This window comes from Geotrypetes seraphini, chromosome 11 (genome assembly GCF_902459505.1).
Source record: "Geotrypetes seraphini chromosome 11, aGeoSer1.1, whole genome shotgun sequence".
NCBI classification, from domain to species: domain Eukaryota; kingdom Metazoa; phylum Chordata; class Amphibia; order Gymnophiona; family Dermophiidae; genus Geotrypetes; species Geotrypetes seraphini.
The window spans coordinates 37,016,196-37,039,295 of NC_047094.1; the positions used below are offsets into that span (position 1 = coordinate 37,016,196).

Here is a 23,100-nt window from a genome sequence, read left to right on the forward strand (position 1 = left end):
ATCGGTGTCTTGCGGCACACAATTTGTGATACACTGGTTTAGACACAAGTCCAAACCTTTCCCCATGCAAATGCCTCAATCTAGATTGGATACATCTATCTGCATGTACCCTAAATATGCATGTTGATCAATTGCATTCTGGGTAATTTAGAAAAGGACATTTCTGCTTGTAAAATGTCTTTAAATTACTCATTTAATTATTAGCATTCACTGCAGGACAGTTGTGACCCCTATCACACAGGGTTATTAGCTCAGTGTTTCCGAAACTGTGTCCCACAGTGCCCCTCACAGGGGTGTCATGGAGAAGACACAAATGAGCTGCAAGTTTGACACCCCACCACCCTTTTCCCAGCAGGAAACCTCTCTCACTTCCCCCCTTGCTGCAGCTTACAATCTTTGGGCTGCCGGCAGTTTAAATGTGCTGCTTTCTATGACCTGGAAGTTTTTCTTCTGCTGCAGCGTCCTGCCTCTGTGGCGACAGGCAGTTGAAGCTGAGGGGAAAGCTTCCAGGGCTGCTGAAGGCAGTGTGCTTAAGCTACCAGTGGCCTGAAGATTGCAAGCTATAAGGTGGAAAAGGGAGACAGAGGTACCAGATCCTGGGGGGAAAGAAATGCCACACCCGATTGAGAGGGGTAAATGAGAAAACTGCCAAACTGGGGGGAGGGATAAGGAAGGAAACAGATTCCAGACCATGGAAGGGAAGAAAAGAGAAGGGAGGGGAGAGAGCTGGCAGACCACAAGGGAAGGAGAGGAGATACCAGATTGAGGAGGGAGAGAAGGAAGGAGAGGAGAGAGATGCCACACCATGGGGAAGGGGGATAGGAGAAAAGGAGGGAGGGAAGGAAAGGAGAGGAAAGAGATGCCAGATTGGGTTGGGGTGGGGGAGAGAGATGCCAAACTTTGTGAAGGAACTGTTAGGTATTTCTTTTGACCTAGGGGTGCCGTGAAAAAAATAATCAGCAGAGAGGGGGATCAAAAAGAAGTCAGTTATCAATGGAAAATTAAACTCCCCTAAAGTCACTAGTACACTTTAAAACTTGACTGCTACTTATCTTAATTATATAATCAAAAATATGCTCAGAGACCTGGCTCCAAAAGATTGGTACCTACAGGATAGGACAGTTTTTGCGCCTTAGACGAATATGTTCCAGTAAATCTGAATTCATGGTAAAAGCAGAAGAGAGGAAGGAAAGATTCGCTGCCAGGGGATATCCTTCTTCAGTAGTCAAGAAAGCCTCTAAGAGGGCCTTGTACGCTCATCAGGCCAATCTTTTGGAGCCATCTTGCAAAACTACTGAGTCTACCATGGTTTGTGTGTTACCTTATTCTCAGTATGCCTTCTCCATTAAAAAAAATCACATTGGATAGTGTTGCAGTACCACGAGATCTTTCAGAATTTACTTTTCCCGAGGCAAAAATCTCAGACAACATCTTATGAAGGCACAATACGAGTCTTATTTCTCCAGCGCCACAGATAACATGAACTAGCAGTCCTGTCATGGGTTTTGAAAAGCTGTGGTAAGCAGCTGACAGATTGCAACACCTTAGGAGTGGTATATATTATCCAATGCCCATGTCCAAAGTTGTATATTGGGCACAGTGTCAGATGTGTTTGGACACATATAACTGAACATGTAAGCAGAATCAAGAACCAGCTGACGGATGCTCCATTAGTCCAACATATCAATATCCGAGTAAAGCCCTACAATTTTCAGTATTAGAAGCCCCTGTGCTAATGCGAGGAGGCAATAAAGCTGAAGTACTATGGAACAAGGAACAACACTGGATCTATAAGTTACATACATTGTCCACTGAAGGGCTTAACAGCAAAATCGAATAGAGTGCTTTTTTATGAGCTGTCAGCCTAGCAGGAGTTGTTTCTGTCATCAAGTAATTTTTGTTTTGTATTGCTGCTTTTTAAGTTTTGACATCAAGTACCCGGCTCCCTTAGGTATTTTCTACCTTTAAGATTTTTGTAGCCTTTGGTTTGGCTGTTCCTTTTGAAATTTTGACAGCTGTGATGTCAGCATGCTGTTTCGTGCTGACGCAGTTGCCTTTAAATTCAGTCTGGCGGCATATTTTCGCTGGTTCTCTGCGTCGGTTTTTGAAGTCCAGCTGACAGTTTTGTGAGGTACCCTCCCTGTTTTTTCACCTGAAATCTTTTGCATATTAACATGCTCCAGTATAAGTAGTTCACTTTGTTTATGGTTGATTTAAAAGCTATTTTGTTTTACTTTTTCAGAGACTGGCATCCGATCATTAAAGCTGAGCATTTCCCATTTGTTCATACCATACCATACTGATTCTTGTATCCCGCAAATGTCGACTAGGAATCATTGCGGCTTACATAATATTAGAAATGATACAGAGGTATATGCTACATGTACACGAAAATGTTGTACCAGATCAGCGCAGTGAAGAGAACAGATGTGTTTTCAGTGCCTTCCTGAATTGGAAGTGTGTGGTAAGTCATCGTAAGCTGCTTGGGAGTTTGTTCCAGACTTTGGGTCCTTGGATTTCATAGGTGGTCTCGAAGAGAGCTTTTCTCTGGACCTGGGGGAGTGACAGCTTCTGGTGTTGAGTTGTCCTCGAGCCATTGAAGGGTATGGCAGAAGAGAGTCCAGCTGAGCTTTCTCCATATATGGCTTTATGGACCATACATGCAATTTTGAACTGAATCCTGCTTTCAACTAGTAGCCAGTGCAATTCCTTAAGCAGTGGACTTGCCCTCTCATATTTGGTTGTGCAAAGGATGAGCCTTGCTGCTGTGTTTTGGAGTACCTGCAGTTTATTAAGATCTTTCTCCCGCGATGTTGCAGTAGAGGGAGTTAACAGTGGTCCAAGTAGGGGAGAAGGACTGCTTGGACCACTGTCCTGAAGTTTTTCGGGCTTAGGGCTGATCTAATTATTATCCCAGGACAAGCAGGCAGCATATTCTTGACTGATGGGTGACGGCACCGACGGAGCCCTGGTACGGACAATTTTAGAGTGATTGCACTCTAAGAACTTGGAAAGTTCTAGTAGGCCGCACCGCGCACGCGCGAGTGCCTTCCCCCCCGACGGAGGTGCGCGGTCCCCAGTTTCTTAGTTTCCGTGGAGCTAAGAAGACGTGTCCTTTTCAACGGCTGTTGAAAAGTTTTTTTTGTATCGCCTTCCCACTCGCGAAAATCCTGTGAGGAAATATTATTTCCTTTTTTTCTATTATTCTTTGTTGTTTAAAAAAAAAAAAAAAAACTTTTGTTTTTTCGGTTCGCCCCGGCGGGGCCTGTTGCCACCATCGAGGCCTCGGCCTTCGATTTGGCAGAAGCCGTTTTTACTTTCATGCCCCCCCAGCCCGGATTTAAGAAGTGCCAGCGGTGTGCACGGCCCATTTCTCTGACCGACCCGTACAACTGGTGCTTACAGTGCCTGGGTCCAGATCATCGGGCTTCCACCTGCACCCGCTGTGCCACATTGAAAAAACGAACTTTGAAAAACTGTCAGATCCAGCAACGGTTACTGTTCGGTGCCGATATGTCTGACCCTGCGGCATCGACACCGACATCAGCCCCGTCTCAGTCGGCACCCACCTCTTCGACACCGCGCGACACTGCGCCGGCGTCGCAACAATCAGGTAAGCCGGCTAAGAAGCCTTCCCCGCTGGAGCGTCCTCCGGTCTCTGTGGTAGCGAGCCCAGTCCTGCCGACCACGAGGCGCCCGCAGAAGCGCTCCGCCCCTATTAAGGTGAGTCCCTCGACCTCGGGCTCCTCATCCTCGGGGCGTCAAGCGGCACCGCAGGTACCGCAGAAGAAAAAAGCGGTACCGGTGCCTTCGCTGGACGAGCGAATTGCGGCCGTCCTCCAAGTGCAGCTTAAAAAGCAGTTGCAACAGCTCCTTCCTGCTCTGTTGGCACCGAACTTTCCAGTCCCGGTCCGGTCTGAGCCCCCGGTACCGACGGTGGGGCAGCCTCTATTGTCCGCTTCCACCCTATCGGTACCGGTTCATTCGGCTTCCTCAATCTCCATGCCAATTCTGGCACCGGAGCCGAGAGCGCTGCATCAGGCTGTTCAAACTTCGGCACCGATACAGCCTTTAACATCTCCTGGTACCGCTTCCTTGAGATTGGGCAAGTCGGTACGTAAATCCCGGCACCTTGAACCTTCCACACCGGAGTCTCGGGATCGCAGTTCCCAAATTAGGGACCCTGATCTGTGGGGCGACTCCGAAGAGCCTCTTCTCTCTGAGGGTGAGGGTTCATCAGGTGATGAGGATCCTTCTGTTCCAGATCCCTCCTCTAAGCCAGATTCTGCCTCTTTCACTTCTTTCTTGAAAGAGATGTGTGAATCTCTCTCTATCCCCTTGGAGGTTGAGTCCAAGAAATCCAAAGCGTTTCTTGATGCACTGGACTTTGACCAGCCTCCAAAGGAATTTCTCAAATTACCCCTCCATGATATTCTGAGAGAAACCTTTTACAAAAATCTTGAGACTCCTTTGACTATCCCAGGAGCTCCGCGCAAATTGGATTCCTTATATAAGGTTATCCCCATACCTGGCTTTGATAAGCCGCAGCTTCCACACGAGTCTCTTTTGGTGGAATCTGCGCTTAAAAAGTCTGCAGGAGCTAGTGTGTACGCCTCAGTCCCTCCTGGCAGAGAAGGAAAGGCCATGGATAAATTTGGCAAAAGACTATACCAAAATGCTATGTTGGCTAACAGGTCAGGGAATTATGCTTTCCATTTTTCCTTTTATCTCAAGCATCTCATCAACAATTTGGCTACCTTTGAGAAATACCTCCCTGATCGCAAGAGACCTGCTTTTCGCCAGTGTTCTTCCTCTCTTCTCCAGCTTCGTAAGTTCCTCGTCCGTTCAATCTATGACACGTTCGAACTTACCACCCGAGCCACGGCCATGTCTGTTGCCATGCGTCGTTTAGCTTGGCTCAGAGTGTCAGAACTTGATGTCAACCATCAAGATCGCCTGGCTAATGCTCCATGCCTGGGGGATGAACTTTTTGGCGATTCCATGGACTCTACCACCCAAAAACTATCCGCCCATGAGACTCGATGGGATTCTCTTCTGAAAACCAAAAAGAAGACTCCACCTACCCGGCCTTTTCGACAACAATCGGCCTATCAACGCCGTTATGTGGCTCGCCCTTTGCCACCAGCTCCTCAACAGCCTAGGCGTCAGCGTCAGCAACAATGGCAAACCCCTAGGCCACCACAGCAGCAACAAGTAAAGCCTCCTCCTCAACAGAAGTCTACCCAACCCTTTCGACTTCGTTCTCCAGGGCATAGCCAGTGTTCTACCATCTGCCCACCTCCCTCAACCCATAGGAGGACGTCTTGCTTTCTTCATCAGCCGTTGGGAGATCATCACCTCGGATCAATGGGTCCTCAACATCATCCGCCACGGCTACTCTCTCAACTTTCAGACTCTTCCTGCCCAAAGTCTGCCAAGAGAGTCTGCTTTCAACACTCCTCAGTCTTCCCTCCTTCTTCAAGAGGTTCAATCCCTCCTCCTGAACGCAATAGAGGAAGTTCCTCTAGATCAAAAGGGGCAGGGATTCTACTCCCGTTACTTTCTGGTCCCCCCAAAAACAGGGGATCTCAGACCCATTTTAGATCTTCGCGATCTCAACAAATGCTTGGTCAAAGAAAAATTCAGAATGCTTTCTCTGGCCACTCTTTACTCTCTTCTCTCTCAGGGCGACTGGCTATGCTCCCTCGATCTCAAAGAGGCCTACACTCACATTCCAGTCAATCTGGCGTCCAGACAGTACCTCCGCTTCATGATCAATCACTGTCATTACCAGTACAAGGTGTTACCCTTCGGTCTCGTTTCCTCCCCCAGAGTGTTCACCAAATGTCTGATTGTGGTCGCTGCTTTTCTACGCTCTCACCACCTTCAGGTCTTTCCTTACCTGGACGACTGGTTAATCAAGGCCACTTCTTCTCAGGCAGTACTCCTTGCCACCAACCAGACCATTCTGTTTCTCCAACTTCTAGGGTTCGAGATCAATCTACCCAAATCTCATCTCATCCCCACTCAGAGACTTCAATTCATTGGAGCGGTCTTGGACACAGTCCTCATGAGATCGTTCCTACCGTCTTCAAACTCTCTGTCAGCAGGTGCTTCCACAACGTTCCATCCCTGCCAAGCAAATGATGATACTCTTGGGTCACATGGCTTCGACAGTTCATGTCACACCCTTCGCACGTCTTCACCTGCGCACTTCTCAATGGACCCTAGCTACCCAGTGGTCCCAAGCGACGGATCCTTGCTCACGACACATATTTGTGACATCATCGTTTCGTCAGTCTCTACAATGGTGGTTGATATCCTCAAATCTCTCCAGAGGTCTTCTGTTCCATCTACCTCCTCATCAACTAGTCATCACCACCGACGCCTCCCCTTATGCATGGGGAGCTCATTTGAACGAGTTCCAAACTCAAGGCCTTTGGACGGCCCAGGAAAAGAGGCATCACATCAATTTCCTGGAACTCCGAGCGATGTTTTATGCTCTCAAGGTTTTCCACCATCTCCTCTTTCCTCAGGTTCTACTACTGTGCACAGACAATCAAGTTGCAATGTACTACATCAACAAACAGAGTGGGATAGGCTCTCGCCTCTTGTGTCAGGAGGCCCAGAAGATTTGGTCTTGGGCGACAAATCACCACTTATTCCTGAAGGCTGTCTACATTCAGGGAGAGCAGAATTCCTTAGCGGACAATCTCAGCAGAATTCTCCAGCCTCACGAGTGGACTCTCGATCCTTTGACTCTCCAGTCCATTTTCGCTCAATGGGGCACTCCTCAGATAGACCTCTTTGCAGCTCCTCACAATCATCAGCTGCCCCTCTTCTGCTCCAGACTCTACTCTCCTCACCGTCTGGCAGCGGATGCATTTCTTCTGGATTGGTCCAATCTGTTCCTGTATGCTTTTCCTCCTCTCCCTCTCATGTTACGAACCTTGTTCAAGCTCAAGAGAGAACAAGCCACCATGATTCTAATTGCTCTACGGTGGCCCAGGCAACATTGGTTCTCCCTTCTACTTCAACTCAGTTCCAGGGAGCCTGTTCTTCTTCCATTGTTTCCTTCTCTGCTTACACAGCATCAGGAGACCCTTCTGCATCCCAACCTCCAATCTCTGCACCTTGGTATCTCTCGGGCTGACTTCACATGCTACTCTTTTGTCTCAGCCCGTTCGTTCTATTCTGGATGCTTCTAGGAAACCGGCCACCCTGCAATGTTACCATCAGAAGTGGACACGGTTTTCCTCTTGGTGTCTTCTTCATCATCATGATCCCACTTCCCTTGCAGTGGAGACCTTGTTGGGTTATCTTCTTTCTTTGTCTGACGCTGGTCTTAAGTCTACTTCCATCAGAGTCCACCTCAGTGCTATTGCTGCTTTTCATGAGCCAGTTCATGGTAAACTTCTCTCAGCTCATCCTTTGGTTTCCAGATTCATGCGGGGTCTTTTCAATGTGAAACCACCTCTTAAGCCCCCTCCTGTAGTCTGGGATCTCAATGTGGTTCTTTCCGCCTTAATGAAGCCTCCATTTGAACCTTTAGCTACAGCTCCTTTCAAGTTTCTCACTTGGAAAGTGGTCTTCCTTATTGCTCTTACCTCTGCCAGGAGGGTCAGTGAGCTGCATGCACTAGTTGCGGATCCACCTTTTACAGTCTTTCATCACGACAAGGTGGTTCTGCGTACACATCCAAAGTTTCTCCCTAAGGTTGTCTCTGAATTTCATCTCAACCAATCAATTGTTCTACCTGTATTCTTTCCAAAACCTCATTCTCATTCTGGAGAACAGGCTTTACATACTTTGGACTGTAAGCGGGCTTTAGCTTACTATTTGGAGCGTACTAAGCCCCACAGATCAACTCCCCAACTCTTTCTGTCCTTTGATCCATATAAATTGGGACATCCTGTTTCTAAACGCACGTTGTCCAATTGGCTTGCAGCGTGCATTTCATTCTGTTATGCTCAGTCCGGACTGACACTGGAAGGTTCTGTCACGGCCCATAGAGTTCGAGCTATGGCAGCATCTGTAGCTTTCCTCCGCTCCACTCCTATTGAGGAAATCTGCAAGGCTGCTACTTGGTCCTCAGTTCATACTTTTACATCTCATTATTGTCTGGATGCTTTCTCCAGATGGGATGGACACTTCGTCCAATCTGTTTTACAAAATTTGTTTTCCTAATGGCCAACCTTCCCTCCATCCCTCTTTTTGTTAGCTTGGAGGTCACCCATCAGTCAAGAATATGCTGCCTGCTTGTCCTGGGATAAAGCACAGTTACTTACCGTAACAGGTGTTATCCAGGGACAGCAGGCAGATATTCTTGCGTCCCACCCACCTCCCCGGGTTGGCTTCTTAGCTGGCTTATCTTAACTGGGGACCGTGCGCCTCCGTCGGGCGGGAAGGCACTCGCGCATGCGCGGTGCGGCCTACTAGAACTTTCCAAGTTCTTAGAGTGAAATCACTCTAAAATTGTCCGTACCGGGGCTCCGTCGGTGCCGTCACCCATCAGTCAAGAATATCTGCCTGCTGTCCCTGGATAACACCTGTTACGGTAAGTAACTGTGCTTTCTCAGCTGTCTTAATCAAAAGAAGACCTTCTTGACCAGTGAGTTGACTTGGTCTCTCTTGGTCAATTCCGAGTTGAGTATTACCCCAAGCACCCTTGACGTTTTGCTTATAGGTATCTGATCGCCCATGTTCAAGGTGATTTCCCGTGGAGGTGGTGTGATTTGGCTGCCAAACAAGAGCACCTTTGTTTTCTGTTTGTTCAATTTAAGAAAGCGCTGGTGAGACCATGAGTTTAAGTCTTCTATTAGTGTAGCAATGTACTGATTTGTGACTGGTACCGAGTCTTTAGCCAAGCATAAGAGGTAGAGGTCATCTGTGCAGGAGAAAGTGTGAATGTTGGGGTCAGCGATATGTTGACCCAAGGCACTTACGTAAACATTGAATAGGGATGGTGAGAGAGGGGAGCCTTGAGGGACGCCACAGGATACCTTCCATGTTCAGTAATTAGGTTCCCTAATGCAGGGACGAAACATGATAGGCTCACGTTGAACCTTGAAATGAGATAAGTGATATTTTTACTTTTTACCTGGAATTAAACATTTGAAGGTCCAGTACCATTTTTCAACATTAATATTATATCTAATATGCTGTGATTGGATGGAGAGGCTGTATATGGAGTTCACTCTCCGGGTACAGTCTCCAGTTCTCTGGGCATATTTTTGATTATATAATTAAGATAACTAGCAGTCAAGTTTTAAAGTGTACTAGTGAAAAAAATAATGTCACTCTAAGGTTGCCTTGAACCAAAACACTGTATTAACTGGTTGAGCTTAGAAATGATTCTTCCCCCCCCTTGGCTCATTTAGCGTGTACCACATTCTTTCAGCATCTCAGATCCTGAAACCTGGGCAGAGTATTCCAACAGAAACATTGTTCACTCCCGACACCAGCGCTCTCTCTCTGCCAAAGTTCGGGAAGAAGCCGAAAACCTGATGGACACCGCAGCTAAGGAAATGAGGAAGCAGTTCAGTAAAACCAACGCAGCCTTCGCCAAGCGCATTTCTGAAATCATTGAGGCCAGGAATACCTTGAAGGTGCACATGTCTAAGGTAAGGAACGAGGAGCGAAAGAAGTTTGTGGCCTGTTCTCTGGTTATCAAATGAGAAGTTTGCACTTTTGGTAAAAATCTGTCACGTTATAGTGCTTTAGTGTAGAATCACCGTGTTTTAGATATTCATAAACTGGCCTTAGATGTCTGTATTGCATGGATGTCTAAATCCCAGTGTTTACAAAACCAAGATATGAATGTCTAAAAGTGTAGAATGTGCGTCTGGCAAGGGGATATAGTCTGGGCATATTATAGTTGGGACATTGGTAGGAAAGGCAGGTTTAAAATTTAAGACACATTCATTCCCCATTGCTGAAGGGGAAGGAATGTTCATGTCCAAGGAAGTACATGTTGGGAGTTAGACCACCTGATATGTCCAGAGGGCCCTGTTTGGTAAGTGGAAAAGCCTGTGAGATATATTCTAGGAATACGCTCAGCATCCAGAGACCCAGAACCCCCGAAATCCATAGTGATGTACTGCCAAACCTATGTCATCTCTTTTCAGCCCCCCTGGCAGATCCAAAGCCACTCCACCCCCACAAAAGGTCTGATCATCCTCTTGACCCCCCTCCCCCATTACGTTTGACCACCTCCTTCCCGCATTCAGTGCCACTCCCCCTACTCATACCATACCCTGTCCTGGCCACAACAGTGGTGGCTCCCAGAACCCTATCCGCTCCCATCACCCACCCCCACTGTGACCTACCCAGGGCTGTGGTAGTGTTGTCAGGTAGCAGTGGTGCTTCTCTTCTCCTGCCCAGAATATGCTGGAAGGCAGTGATGCCATCCTGGATTCTGGTGCCATCCTGAGTAGAAGTGAACAAGCACCACTGCCGCCTGCCAAAACTGCCTTGGTCTTGGGTAGGTCCCAGTGGGTGTGTTGGGGGGATTTGGAGGGTAGGAAAAGTTAGGGCTCTGGAGAGGCCGCTGCCCTTGTGGCTGGTGTAGGATTTGAGGTATGGGGGATTGGCACTGAATGAGGAAGGCCAGTGGGAGAAGGCATTACATGTACTAATGAATTCCACAGCTAGATTGATTTCAGGTGTTTCCCGGCAGGCCGACATTATGCCGATCTTGAAGCAGTTGCATTGACTTTCAGTACAGCAAAAAGTTCAATTCAAGGTTTTGTCCATTGTACTCCAGACTATACCATAAGGCCCCTGATTGCTTTCAGGATATGTTGAAATTATACTCTCCTACGAGACAGTTACGATCAGAACAGGCTATGAGATTAGCCCTGGCTAAGGTATGTAATATAACTCATGCAAGAATTGAGATATCAACGTTTTCTTTAGCAGCTGCGAAATCCTGGAATGCATTGACTGGGCAATTGCGCCTGTGTAAGCCTAGAGATGTTTTTAAAAAAACTTCTGAAAACATACTTATATGTGTCAGCATTTATGTCCGTGTCCTGCAAACTTTCTTGAGCCGCGGCACACTAAAGGTAGTGGCCGTGGCTCGAGACACCTGGAAGTGCATGGATATTGCCGTGATGACATCACGTGCATGCGTGACCTCATCATGTCAATGTCCGCGTGTGTGTGTGTGAAGGCCCTCAAGAACTGAGACACCAGTGGGGGGTACCAGAAGAGAAGAGGGCCAGAGAGAAGGATAGGTGCTGGCGCTCACTGATTGCCTACAGGATGTGCCTCTCGCCACGAGAGGCGTGTCCTGTAGGAAGTCAGCTGGTGCTGGCATCTCTCCTCCTTCCCAGTGTACCGTGGCACAGCTGAAATCTCAGGAGGCACACTAGTGTGCCTTGGCACACAGTTTGAGATACACTGATTTAGGGAAGGGGTAAAACGCGGACCTCACGGATCATGTGGATCTAAACCCGCACGTCCTTACAAATCAGAGATCCGTGCCACTTTTAGTTAGTTTCTGGCTCTGACAGACCTCGGTGACAATTTAGCGCTGACGGATCCATCTACAGCATAAGGAGAGGAAAGTATTAGGATCCGTCAGCGCTACAATGTCACCGAGGTCTGTCAGAGCCGATTTACTGGGGCTGCAGGAAACCAGTTTAAAGGATTCGTTTTAGAGCCGCTCCAGCACTAGCACTAGTCTCTGGCTCTGACAGACCTCGGTGACATTTTAGCGCTGACGGATCCTAATACTTTCCCCTCCCTATGCTGAGACGGATCCGTCAGCGCTAAATTGTCACCGAGGTCTGTCAGAGCCAGAAACTAACTAAAAGCGTCACGGACCTCAGATTTTTAAGGACGTGCGGGTTTATATCCGCGAGGTCCGTGAGGTCCGCGTTTTACCCCTTCCCACTGATTTATGTGATTTCATGAGGTAGGTCTTATACATAGAATTCTGCTTGAAATTAATGTTTGATGTGTTAAATGTGTCTGCTCATTTTGTATGTTGATTGTACACCGCTTTGGTTTAAAGCAGCATATAAATTTTTAAATAAAAGAAATAAATATATCATAGTGGTCAGGAAATGGAATCAGACTTAATTGTGGGGAGGTGAATGACAGCACTACGAGTATCTATGTTGCTATTGCAAAACATAGACATCAGGGGTTATGAAATGGACATCTCTGTGTCAGCTGATTCACTATTCATATTTTGGTAGGGTTTGTTTCTGAATTGGCAATTCCTGCTTCACGTAGCGACACATAGATGTCTATTTTGACTTTTTTTTTTTTTTTAGAACAGCCTCCACATGGCAAATCTTCTGATGAAATAATAGGGGTACCTTCAGATGTCCCAACTTAGATATCTGATTCCCACTTGAATGTTTTTTTTCCCAAAATGCTGTTATGAGTTGGTGAATGGCCCGGTATTTTGGAACTCTTTACCTTAACACCTACAACAACAATTTGATCCTACTGCAAACTTTTGCGCATCGGCACCTGAGTACGGATCCTCAGGTTAATACTATTGCCAAAAGTTCTTTCTATAAATTGAAATTATTTTCCAAGTGCATTTTAGAATATTAGTTCAGTTTACCGTTCTATCTCTGATGGATTACTGTCATTTGTTGTATTCTGGTATTTCAGTGAAGCTTAAGAGGAAACTTTGTCTGATTCAAAATACTGCCACTAGGCTGATATTTAATAAAACAAGATCTGATCATATCATCCCTTTGTGATTATTGCAGTTGTACAGGTCTCACCACGTCTGGGTAGGTAGAACTGATATTTCAGACATCATGCTGTGGCTTTCTTCAGGGCGTGCTTTGAGGTCTGAAGTTTGCCTTTATATATAGTGGGTCCTCCAAACTGATTGGCTGGGGCTCGAGGTGATTAAGGCAGGAAAGCTCAGTGGTCACAAATTTGAATTTTGGCGGGAAAGTTTGTTGGTCACAAGTTTGAATTTTGGCGGGAAAGTTCATTAGTCACAAATTTAATGTGGACTGAAAGAACCTTGTCACAATTTTAAATTCTAGCGGGAAAGTCCATTGGCACAATTTTTAAATTCTAGTACGAAAGAGGCGGGAAACTTTGATACGGAGGGAGGAGGCATTTATCCTAGGCCCTAGTCCTCTTTGTGCTACATTTCTTTTGGATGAGCGGTCCTTTCCTGTTTAACATTCGCAGGAACCCCCAACCTGCTGCTCATGCCAGCATCGGCTCTTCCTCTGATGTCACTTCCTGAACCCCTGCCTAGGAAGTGACATCAGAGGAAAGGCCAACGCTGGCACGAGCAGCAGGTTGGGGTTGGGAAGGGAAGGGTCACCCGCACGGGGAAGGAGCAGGTGGGGGTGAGGCAGAGAAGAGGGTGGGAGAGGGGCACCATCTCTCACCCTCGCTACACCACTGAGTGAGCCCATCCCATCAGTGATGGAGACCTCTGCCAAATGCAGCAAGTATCTCCTAAAGAGGAGTGCTGTGGAAGTGGCCAAGTAAAGACCATCCTGTTGGGCCAAGTAGGATTGTTGCTAGACCCCAAGAGAGCTGTGTCCTGCTCAGCCCAGCAGATGGAGCCATGGCTGTATCTTATTGGCCAACATATATCGGGATTGAGACCAATTCTGTACAATGTCAGCTTTTATATACTCTACATAATTATTTTTAAGGCATAAAAAGATATTGCTGTGGTTGTCCTAAAATCATATCATTTGCAACATTATTGCATCCCTTATGTATATCCTAAAATTAAAAGAAAGTGTTTCCATCTCGCCAGGCCAACCATAACTAGGAGAGAAAAAAATTGAATCTTTTCAGTTTCACAGCAGACAAGAAATATTTCCATCAAGCAAGCCTACCACAAGCCAAATTTAAATCAATTTTCGAGCACATGTTGATAAGTTGCTTACTCGGTCTATGCTTTGGTGCTCTGGGAACTCCAGAAAAAAAAAAAAAGCTCTCTTTGGCATGTTGTGAGTATTAAGGCAAGCATGAACGGTAAATTTGAGAGATGGAGATCATACTCCACATACACTGGCTCAAGAATGAGGTTCATTATGGTCATGGTACACGCCATGCTATTTGGGAACATACTGTACTCAAGACAAGACGGTGCAAAAGGGAGGACTTTCATATTTGCTTCATAGACCCATAGCCTAAGCATTTGAGGATTTTCGCGAATAAGAGCAGTTTTGTAGACTTGTAGGTGGTGTTGAAGATCTCACAGTGCAGCACTGAAATCTTTGCGTAGTTGAGATTGCACAGCTGTAGGATCTGTTTGGTGCGGAGCTTAAAGAAAACTCATTGTGTCAGGAACAGGGTGCGGGATTTGTACATTTTTCTTCACTGCTCATATGAAATCCTTAGTTCTGGCCTGAAGTCTTATTCAGTAGACTAGTGTTTAAGCCCGTAAGATTAACGGGTGCTAGAATAGATGTGTAGACTTAACAGATCACGAAATTTAATGAAAACTTACCGTGTGAGCTGTCTGTCTATCTTTTTTTTTCTTTCTCTCTCTATCTCCTTGGCTGCTAGCTGTCTTTTTTTCTTTCTCTCTTTCTCCTTGGCCACCGGCTGTCTGTCTGTCTCTCTGGCCCCATGTCTGTCTGTCATTCTTTCTGTTTGTCTCTTTCCCTGGCACCTGTCTGTCTGTCTTTCTTTCTTGCTTTCTGTCTGTCTCTCTCCCTGGCCCCCTGTCTGTCTGTCTTTCTTGCTTTTTGTCTCTCCCTGCCCTCTGACTTTCTGTGTGCGTCTGTCTTTCGTTCTTGTGCGCTGCCTTCCTGTCTTTCTGTCTCTCTTCATGGCCTCCTTCTGTCTCCCCCCTCCCCAAGCAAACCAAGATTGCTGCTCGCCCCCCAGCATACCCCTACCCCCAAAGCATAGCACGTTTGCTATCTGGCCTCCTTTCCCTCTCCCCTCCACTTCCCTGTGCAGAATCAGCATTTCCCTCCCATCCTTCCCTGTGCAGCAGCACCCTTGATTGCTCCCCCTGTCCAGCAGTAGCCCTTCTCCCTTCCTTTTACCTACCCCCTTGTCCAGCAGCACCCCTACCCTGCTCCCCCTGTCCAGCAGTAGCCCTTCTCCCTTGCTTTTACCTCCCCCCTCTCCAGTAGCACCCCTTTCCTGCTCCCCCTGTCCTGCATTAGGCCTTCCCCCCCCCCTTTTACCTCCCCCCTGTTCATCAGCACCCCTTGCCTGCTCCCCCTGTCCTGCAGTAGCCCTTCTCCCCCTTCCCTGGTTTTCGTTCTCCCTCTTTCCTTCTGTCTCCCCAAAAGGTTGCTGTTGCAGCGGTCTCACACAGGCGTCGACAGCATTCCCCCCCCCATCCGCGGTCTCACACAGCCATCAGTAGCATTTCTCATCCTCCTCTCATCCCATCCCCCTCTCATCCCATCTCTCCCCTGCTCCTGCTTGCTTCAGACCTTCGTCGCTGCCGGTTCCCATCTACTTTCTTTTTGCGCGAAGGCAGGAGCAGGACCCGGCAGCGAGGAAGGCCCGAAGTGAGCAGGAGCAGCGAGTTGAAGCCTCCCTCCCTGCACTAGTTTGGAAGCAACGTTGGCAATGGGGAAAATTGGCACCGCAGGCTCCTCTTACACACCGCAAATCAAACCGCTACAGGCTCCACCGCTGCACACGCGCCGTACGCCGTACTGCGCATGTCTGACACGGAGGCACACATCACGGACGCAGAAATCACACCGTTTCAACTGTGAATGTGCGGGCAAGGGTTTTATTATACTAGATGACACTTAGTCAATTTTACAATTTTACATCAAACCACTAGAATCTGCATAGGTGGATTGGGAGCTGGGGGTGGGGATGGGGGTAGGGGAGAGAGTTAAGGAGTTCTAGGAGAGGGAAATGCACCCAAACATGATTGAAAATACCTTTCCCTGCTAAGCGAGTGACAGATATAAGAGTTTAAGATAGAGAATGACATGGGGACAAATTTTTCCCTGTCCCTGCAGGAGCTCAATTTCTCTGTCCCGTCCCCACGAGTTTTGTCACTGTCCCTGTCCCTGCCCCATTCCTGTAAGCTCTGCCATATTTTAAAGTGTTTGAGGCTTGTGCAGATGAGGACAGAGCTTAGGCATTGGTGGAATGAGGCATTATGACATCACAATCTGAGCTCTAGAACGTTGCTACTTATGATTTTAAAGTGTTTGAGGCTTGTGCATATGAGGACGGAACTTAGGCATTGGTGGAATGAGGCATTATGACATCACACTCTGAGCTCTAGAATGTTGCTACTTATGATTTTAAAGTGTCTGAGGCTTGTGTAGATGAGGACAGAGCTTGCAGGAATGGGGCAGGGAAAGGAAAATAACTTGTCAGGATGGGAAAATGAGTTCCCACAAGGATGGGGAAAAATTTGCCCCTGTGTTATTCTCTAGTTTAAGATTTGTGGCATGCAAATAAAAGTAACTTTTTATTGTCCCCTTAAGAAAACACATGTACTGCACAGCCAAGTAAGGAACTTATTTTTTTTTGGGGGGTGGGGGGAGGGTGGTTCTGTATAATATTTTTTTTAACTGACCATTTCTAGTAGTATAGGACTAATTGTTGGCATGTGTGCATGCTGACTGCTTTAAGAATCAATTGTTTTGTCTCCCACATTGTTGAATATTTATGATTGTTGAGTTAGTGTCTGTTATTGTATTGATTATGTTTACATTGTAATTTTAAGCTGTGGATTGAATTACTGTTGAACTCAAATTGTAAATTGCTTCAGGCAAAATCCAGGGAATCTGTTCATAAATTTAAGCAAATAAATGGCCAGCCAATCAGATTACAGAGCAGTGGAAAGCATATTATACTATAAAAAAAATCCCCCACATCTGTATTATATTAGGCAGAAAATTATACTACCCTCTTGGAGCTGTGTTTGGAAGCAAAGTGAAAAGCAGCACCTTATGAATTCTTTATTATGATAAATCATCGTAAAGAGGATGGGAACAGCAGAGATGGTTCCTGCTGCTAGTTAATTGGTCACCTTTTGTCCAGTTTTCAGATGCTTTACCTCCTCCCTGTCTGTTCTTCATGCGCTACCTTTGCAATAGGTTAGAAAAACACCATCCACTACTTTATAAAGGCAACTCTCAACTTCAAAGCTATATTTTGACATATCTAATGGGGCTCATTTTTGAAAAAGAAAAACGTCCCAAAACGTATTTTATAGACAGATTTCTATGGTGCTTGTCTACTTTGCTTGAATATCTCAAGGGAGCGTGCTAGAGATGTGGTTTAGGATTAGGCTGGATTAGGACGGGTTTATGATTTAGACCTTTTTCTAAAGATAAAAACAACAGACTGTGGATGTGGATGTTCTGAAAGATGATTTTTTATTCGTTCTTCACAATAAAAATACAAATAAAAGTCTGAATTAATAATACACGTATGATTGTCCTGACGGACCCTACACGGTCCATGTTTCGGCGAGACTGCCTTCCTCAGGGGTCCAGATGTTGTAGGGTAGAAAGATAAAAATATGAGCAAAACAATGTATGTGTCTTTAAGCATAAAACCTGAGTATGTCCATGGCACAATATGGATGTTTGAGGTTAGACCTGTTTTCATAATGAATGTAACCAACAAAAATGGATACAGCCAGACTAAAGTATGGTTACTTGAATAATTATTTAATTCTATAATTAAGGGAGAAAAAATGACTTCATTGAGTGGGACAGCCTGCGCCAATGAACATTCTGCATCACTGTAAACCAAACTCAGTATAATCATAGGTCTAAACCCTCCCCCCTGTAACCGTGGTTGGGAAGGGAGGGAAGGACAGATGCTTCATGGGCTGAGGGGGTTGGGAAGGCAGGGAAAGACAGATGTTGCATGGATTGGAAAGGCTGGGAAGGACAGATGCTGTACAGGCTGGGGGTGTGGGAAGGCAAGGAAGGAGAGATGCACGGGCTGGGGGGTTGGGAAGGGAGGAAAAAGAGATGGGGTAGGGGCTGGGAATAGAGGAAAAGACAGCTGCCAGTGGGGGAAGAAAGAGAAAGGGAGAATTGTTGAACATAGGTGTATGTAGTGGGAGGGTGAGTTGTGCAACTGGAGAAAGGAAGAAAGAGGGAGAATTGTTGGACATGATAGTGGTGGAGAGGAGGAAGGAGACATTTTGGATAATGTGGTGGAGAGTAAAGGGTGGTACAGATGGAAAGAGATGCAAGAGGGAGGAATGTTGGACATGGTGGTAGAGAGGGAAGGGAGGAAGAGATGCAGCATGGTATTGGAAAGGGTTGATAGAAGAAGAAATGTGGGCATGGGGCTGGTAGGGAGGGTCAAAAGATGCTGTACAGGGGCCAGGAGATGAGAGAGGGAGAAATGTTGGACTTGGCAGTAGAGTGGATGGGAGAGATGTGCCCTAGATTCCCCCTCTCTTTCTCTTTTCCCACCCCCTTTGTAGCAAGGGAGGAAATGATGGTAAACAGTGAGTGAGAGAGAGGGAAACATGTTGCACATGGGAGTGGAGAAGAGAGAGGAAGAAATGCAGAAGACAAGAAAGCAGAAAAAAAGAAACTGGTACCGACTTGATGGAAAAATACATCTCCAGACAACAAAGATAAAAAAAGCATTTTATTTTGAATTAATTTACATACAATAAGTCAGCTTTGGGAAATGTATGTAGCTATGTCTTTGTATTGTGCTCAACAGAAAAGAAAATGCTTTTCTGTTTTTCTCCTGTGTTCTGCATTTGTGAAAGAGACATGGCTTCTTAACATTGTACAGGATTGATTTGTACTTCTCTGATTTGTTTAGTTTATCCTTATGTGTAGTGATGTTTTAGTGTCTGCCACAATGTTTAAGGTGATGCTTTTTCATAGATAGGCTCTTGTTGTGTGACACATAGAAGTTACTATTATAATTGTATGATAGAATTGCAATGTTGGTCCTGGTATGCCAGGTACTAGATTTTGATCACATCTTTCTCAAAAGTAGCTCAAGGCAAGTTACTTTTAAGTACAGTAGGTATTTTCAAGTTTCAAGTTTATTTATTAATTTGATGAATCGCTTATCCATAATTTACTAAGCGAATTACAATGAGTTATAATAAACATATTAATAAACAAACAAATAGAATTAAGTAAAAAAGGTATAAAAACAGACTCATAAACAAACATAGCAGAAATACGGGAGGATAAAGGGGAAAAGTTACATAGTTAATGTTTAGAAAAAAGAGGAGAGAACCATTCAGGGAAAAACATAAGGAGGGATGACTTGGCTACACTGCATAAATTATGTTTATTTTAAAGACTAAAGGCATCGTTAAAAAAGACTGAGTTCTTTTTCATCCCTTATGTATTGTGGTAGGGAGTTCCAAGTTTGGGGGCCACTATTGAAAACATGTCGTGACGTCTAGTGCCTACAACTTTTAAAGAAGGAACTGCCAGTAGTCCTTGCGCTAAAGATCGGAGAGTGCGTGATGAGTTATACTAGATGAGCATCCGATTTATAAATAGTGGTTGGTTCATAGACAAGTCGGCGAAAGACAAAGGCGCGCGCTGACAACTAAGCGCAAGATGGAGGCGCGCGCTGAAGAAAATTACAGTTTTTAGGGGCTCCGACGGGGAGTTTTGTTGGGGAGCCCCCCCCAGTTTACTTAATAGAGATCGCGCCGGCGTTGTGGAGGGTTTGGAGGTTGTAACCCTCCACATTTTACTGTAAACTTAACTTTTTCCCTAAAAACAGGGAAAAAGTGAAGTTTTCAGTAAAATGTGGGGGGTTACAACCCCCACACCCCCCACGACGCCCCCACAATGCGGCGTGATCTCCTATTAAGTAAAGTGGGGGGTTCCCCCCCACGCCCCCCCCCCCCGTTGGAGCCGTAAAAACAGTAATTTTGTGCGGCGCGCACCTCCACACTGTGCTCAATTGTCTGCGCGTGCCTTTGTCCCGGCGCGCTTTTGACCTGACACCATAGTGGTTCACTCGTGGAGGACTTACAGTCTAAGTTTTTCAAGATCTCAAGGATCTGCAGTGACATTTGAATCCTGGCTTTCTTGGTTCAGAGTCTGCTGCTCTAGTAGAGCATCGGGGAGGGGAGCTGTAGAGGAGAGCATCAGGGAGGGGGGGACTATAGAAAACGGCATCATGGGGGGGGCTGGAGATCATGGGGGCTGTAGATGGTTAGGTTATGTACTTTTACCAGCAGATGGAGACTGAGAAGAATTGACTTATGAAAACCCCCTGCCAAAATGCCAGCAGTTCTTCTACCATGTTCATTTGATATTTTAATCATTTTACAGTTTGTTGCTATTGTTTGGGTTTCTGCCAGGTACTTGTGGATTGGCTACTATTGGAAACAGGATACTGTGGGGCACGGGGCTGTTACCTAGGGGCTTTTTAAGGGTTTGGGGAAGAAATTAGGAGGGGGGTGGGATATGACTATACATCTACTGTATTTTTGTGATGACTTGTGTTGAGAGTGGGCGTTGAAGAACTCGCAACTCTTTGCAATTTGTGCAATGTACGATGTTTATTAGAATTAAATAGTTACAAAAAAAAAAAAAAAGGAAACGGGATACTGTGCTAGATGGATCGTTGGTTATGCTCTTTGCAGGGTTTTGTGTTACTCCTTAATGTACTTTGGCACTGAAGGGGAGTTTGCATTGACCTCTGAACAAAGCAGAATATAAATGATAGTTAAAGTTGTCCCTGCACACAGTGTGCTTTGTGTACTTTAATTTTGTAGTTAACCTTATGCATTGTTAATATATTGTATGTATATGAAGAATGAATGGAAGAAATGGCATTATAAACGGTACTATTATTATGGGGGTGGGGTCTGGGGCAGAGCTTTTGCTCCCCCCCCCCCAAAAAAAAAGCATTACGCCGCCTATACCCTATACACTGTAAGGGGGTTATGATGAGATATATACCTGGACCTTTTTATGTGAAGTTCACTGCAGTACCCCATAGAAGCGCGAATACTATTCAAATTTGCATGTATCTGTTTCAAACAAGTCTGGGGACTAGCACCTTCCTACCTGCAAACTCACTTCATTCTGCACAACCCCACACGAACAACCAGAAACAAATATCTTTGCCTACCCAAAGATCTCTGGCTGCAGATAAAAATCCTTCCTGGATATAACCTTTATATTCCAAGCGAATAGACAACAAGTCTGGTTGCGAAACTGCATAAATGAACTCAAACTGACTTACAATGCATTCCGAAAAGCAATAAAAACCGCCCTATTCGACAAATTCATTGACTAAAACAGACCACCCTTAAACTAAAACTAACCCCCTGTAAACGCTATTCAATCTCCAGGAAGCTCCAATTTTCATGTATTCTTTACCCATGGAACTTAAACTAGTATATACCTTGTTTATGTAACTTTTCTATTTTAGACTCCTTATCATTCGTTGACTGTCCAGCCTTCTTTCAATGTGAACCGCCTAGAAGTCGCCTGACTATGGCGGTATAGAAAAATAAAGTTATTATTATATGGTGCCTCACTACTCTCCTGGGATGTCTGTGTGACCAGTCTACTAAAAGTGCTGGCCCCACCTACATCCCAGTAGCTTGTTTTGTGTGTTTTTGGGTTGGGGTTGTTTTTTTTGTTTTTTTTTAATGGTTCAATAAGATAGATGCACTGACGACAAACACATCTGAGAAATGACCATTTTCGAAACAAAAAGATAGGCGTTTTTCTATTTTTGTGATTCTTCTGCAAACCGTTCAAAGTCGGATTTGGACATCATCAAAAAATGCCCCTCCACATCACCTTTGTCCTCCTGGTCGCATAAACTGGCCGTCAGCAGATAGCAAAGGACTAATTAAATAAAGAAACAAATTTTGTTCTGTGACCCTTGACCTTTAGTTTCTTTAGCAGCAAGGAAAATTTTAACAACATTTCCCAAAAAATCTCTTCCCTTTGCAAAGCTGGGGAAATGTATTTCTTATGTATGTCGTCTCGGTTGCCAGTTTTGAGGTGGATGGAAACAATCATACAAGAAAGTAAAAGTGATCTTTCTGTGCTACTGATCAGGCAATTCCATTCTGCATTGTTTGCATCTGTTTTCTCTGATCTTTACATTTCCCTCGTGTGTTTGTCTTGGCAATGCAATTTCTAAAGTGCTGGGCAGGCTATTTACATAGGTCACACAAGGAAATAGGCAAGTGGGACCATTAACATAAATTGTTATATTTTCTCAATTAACACCTTTTGTGGTTTATGGAGTAATTGGGAAAATTTGTAAAGCGTACCATCCACATAGGGTTTGCAAAACCCCTCCAGGTGCAGCCATACCATCTCTGATGGGTTACATCTTCGTGATTCACATGTGCATTATATCACCTTTGCTGTAAATTCTAGTGTGAAATTTAGAGATTGAACTATTGGATTGGATTTAGAGAATTAAGCGGTTTACAATACTACTACAATAGAAGTAGAGGTTTCAAAACCCCCCCAAAAAACATTAAGGACAGGAGTTACATATTTACAAACCATCAGAGGATAGAAGAAAGGCGAAAGGGTTGATAGAGGTCATGAAAGCCCAGATGAGAAAAGGGGCGGGGATAATGAAGATATGAGAATCAGAGACACAAAGGCCTAAATTCACTAAAGATAGTTGGCCAACTGTTGGCCGACTCTCTTGCTGATTTTTAAACAGCGATTGATTCACTATCTAGTGTGCATGCAAATGATTTGCACAGAGGTGCAAATCATTTGCATGCAAACTCCCCAACTCAATCGCTCAATCGTTGCAGAGCCCTGACAGTAGTGACAGGAGAAGCAGCCTCCTGTCACTGCTGTTGGGCTTCTGCCAGCTTTTTTTCTTTTTTTTTAAATGGGCCAGATATTTGGCGTGTATTACACACGCAAAATATCTGGCCAATAAAAAAAATGAAAAAAAAAAAGCCTCCCCCCCCAACAAAGTGCTCCCTCCCTTCTCCCCTTCCCGAACTCAAAAAAATGGCAGGAGGAATGGCCACTCCCTCCTACCACCAGTTGCCCACCACCGCAAGTGAATGGCAGGAGGGATGCCCACTCCCTCCTGCCCGCGGAATGCCCCCTCCCTCGGCCTCCCATCCCCCCTCCTCCCAGTTACCTTCGGTTGGGAGCAGGAGGAGTCCCTCCTGCTCCTCTGCCAGCCGCCGCTGTC

At 45.6% G+C, this 23,100-nt stretch overlaps 1 protein-coding gene across 1 annotated transcript in view; it reads left to right on the top strand.

The window, feature by feature from the left end:
• The window catches only part of TEKT5 (tektin 5), a 56,612-nt gene that overhangs the window by 21,475 nt on the left and 12,037 nt on the right, over positions 1 to 23,100 (top strand). Inside the window, exon 5 of the mRNA XM_033963144.1 lies at positions 9,401 to 9,623. Coding sequence (XP_033819035.1) covers positions 9,401 to 9,623 — 223 coding nt within the window. The remainder of the gene's footprint in view (positions 1 to 9,400; positions 9,624 to 23,100) is intronic.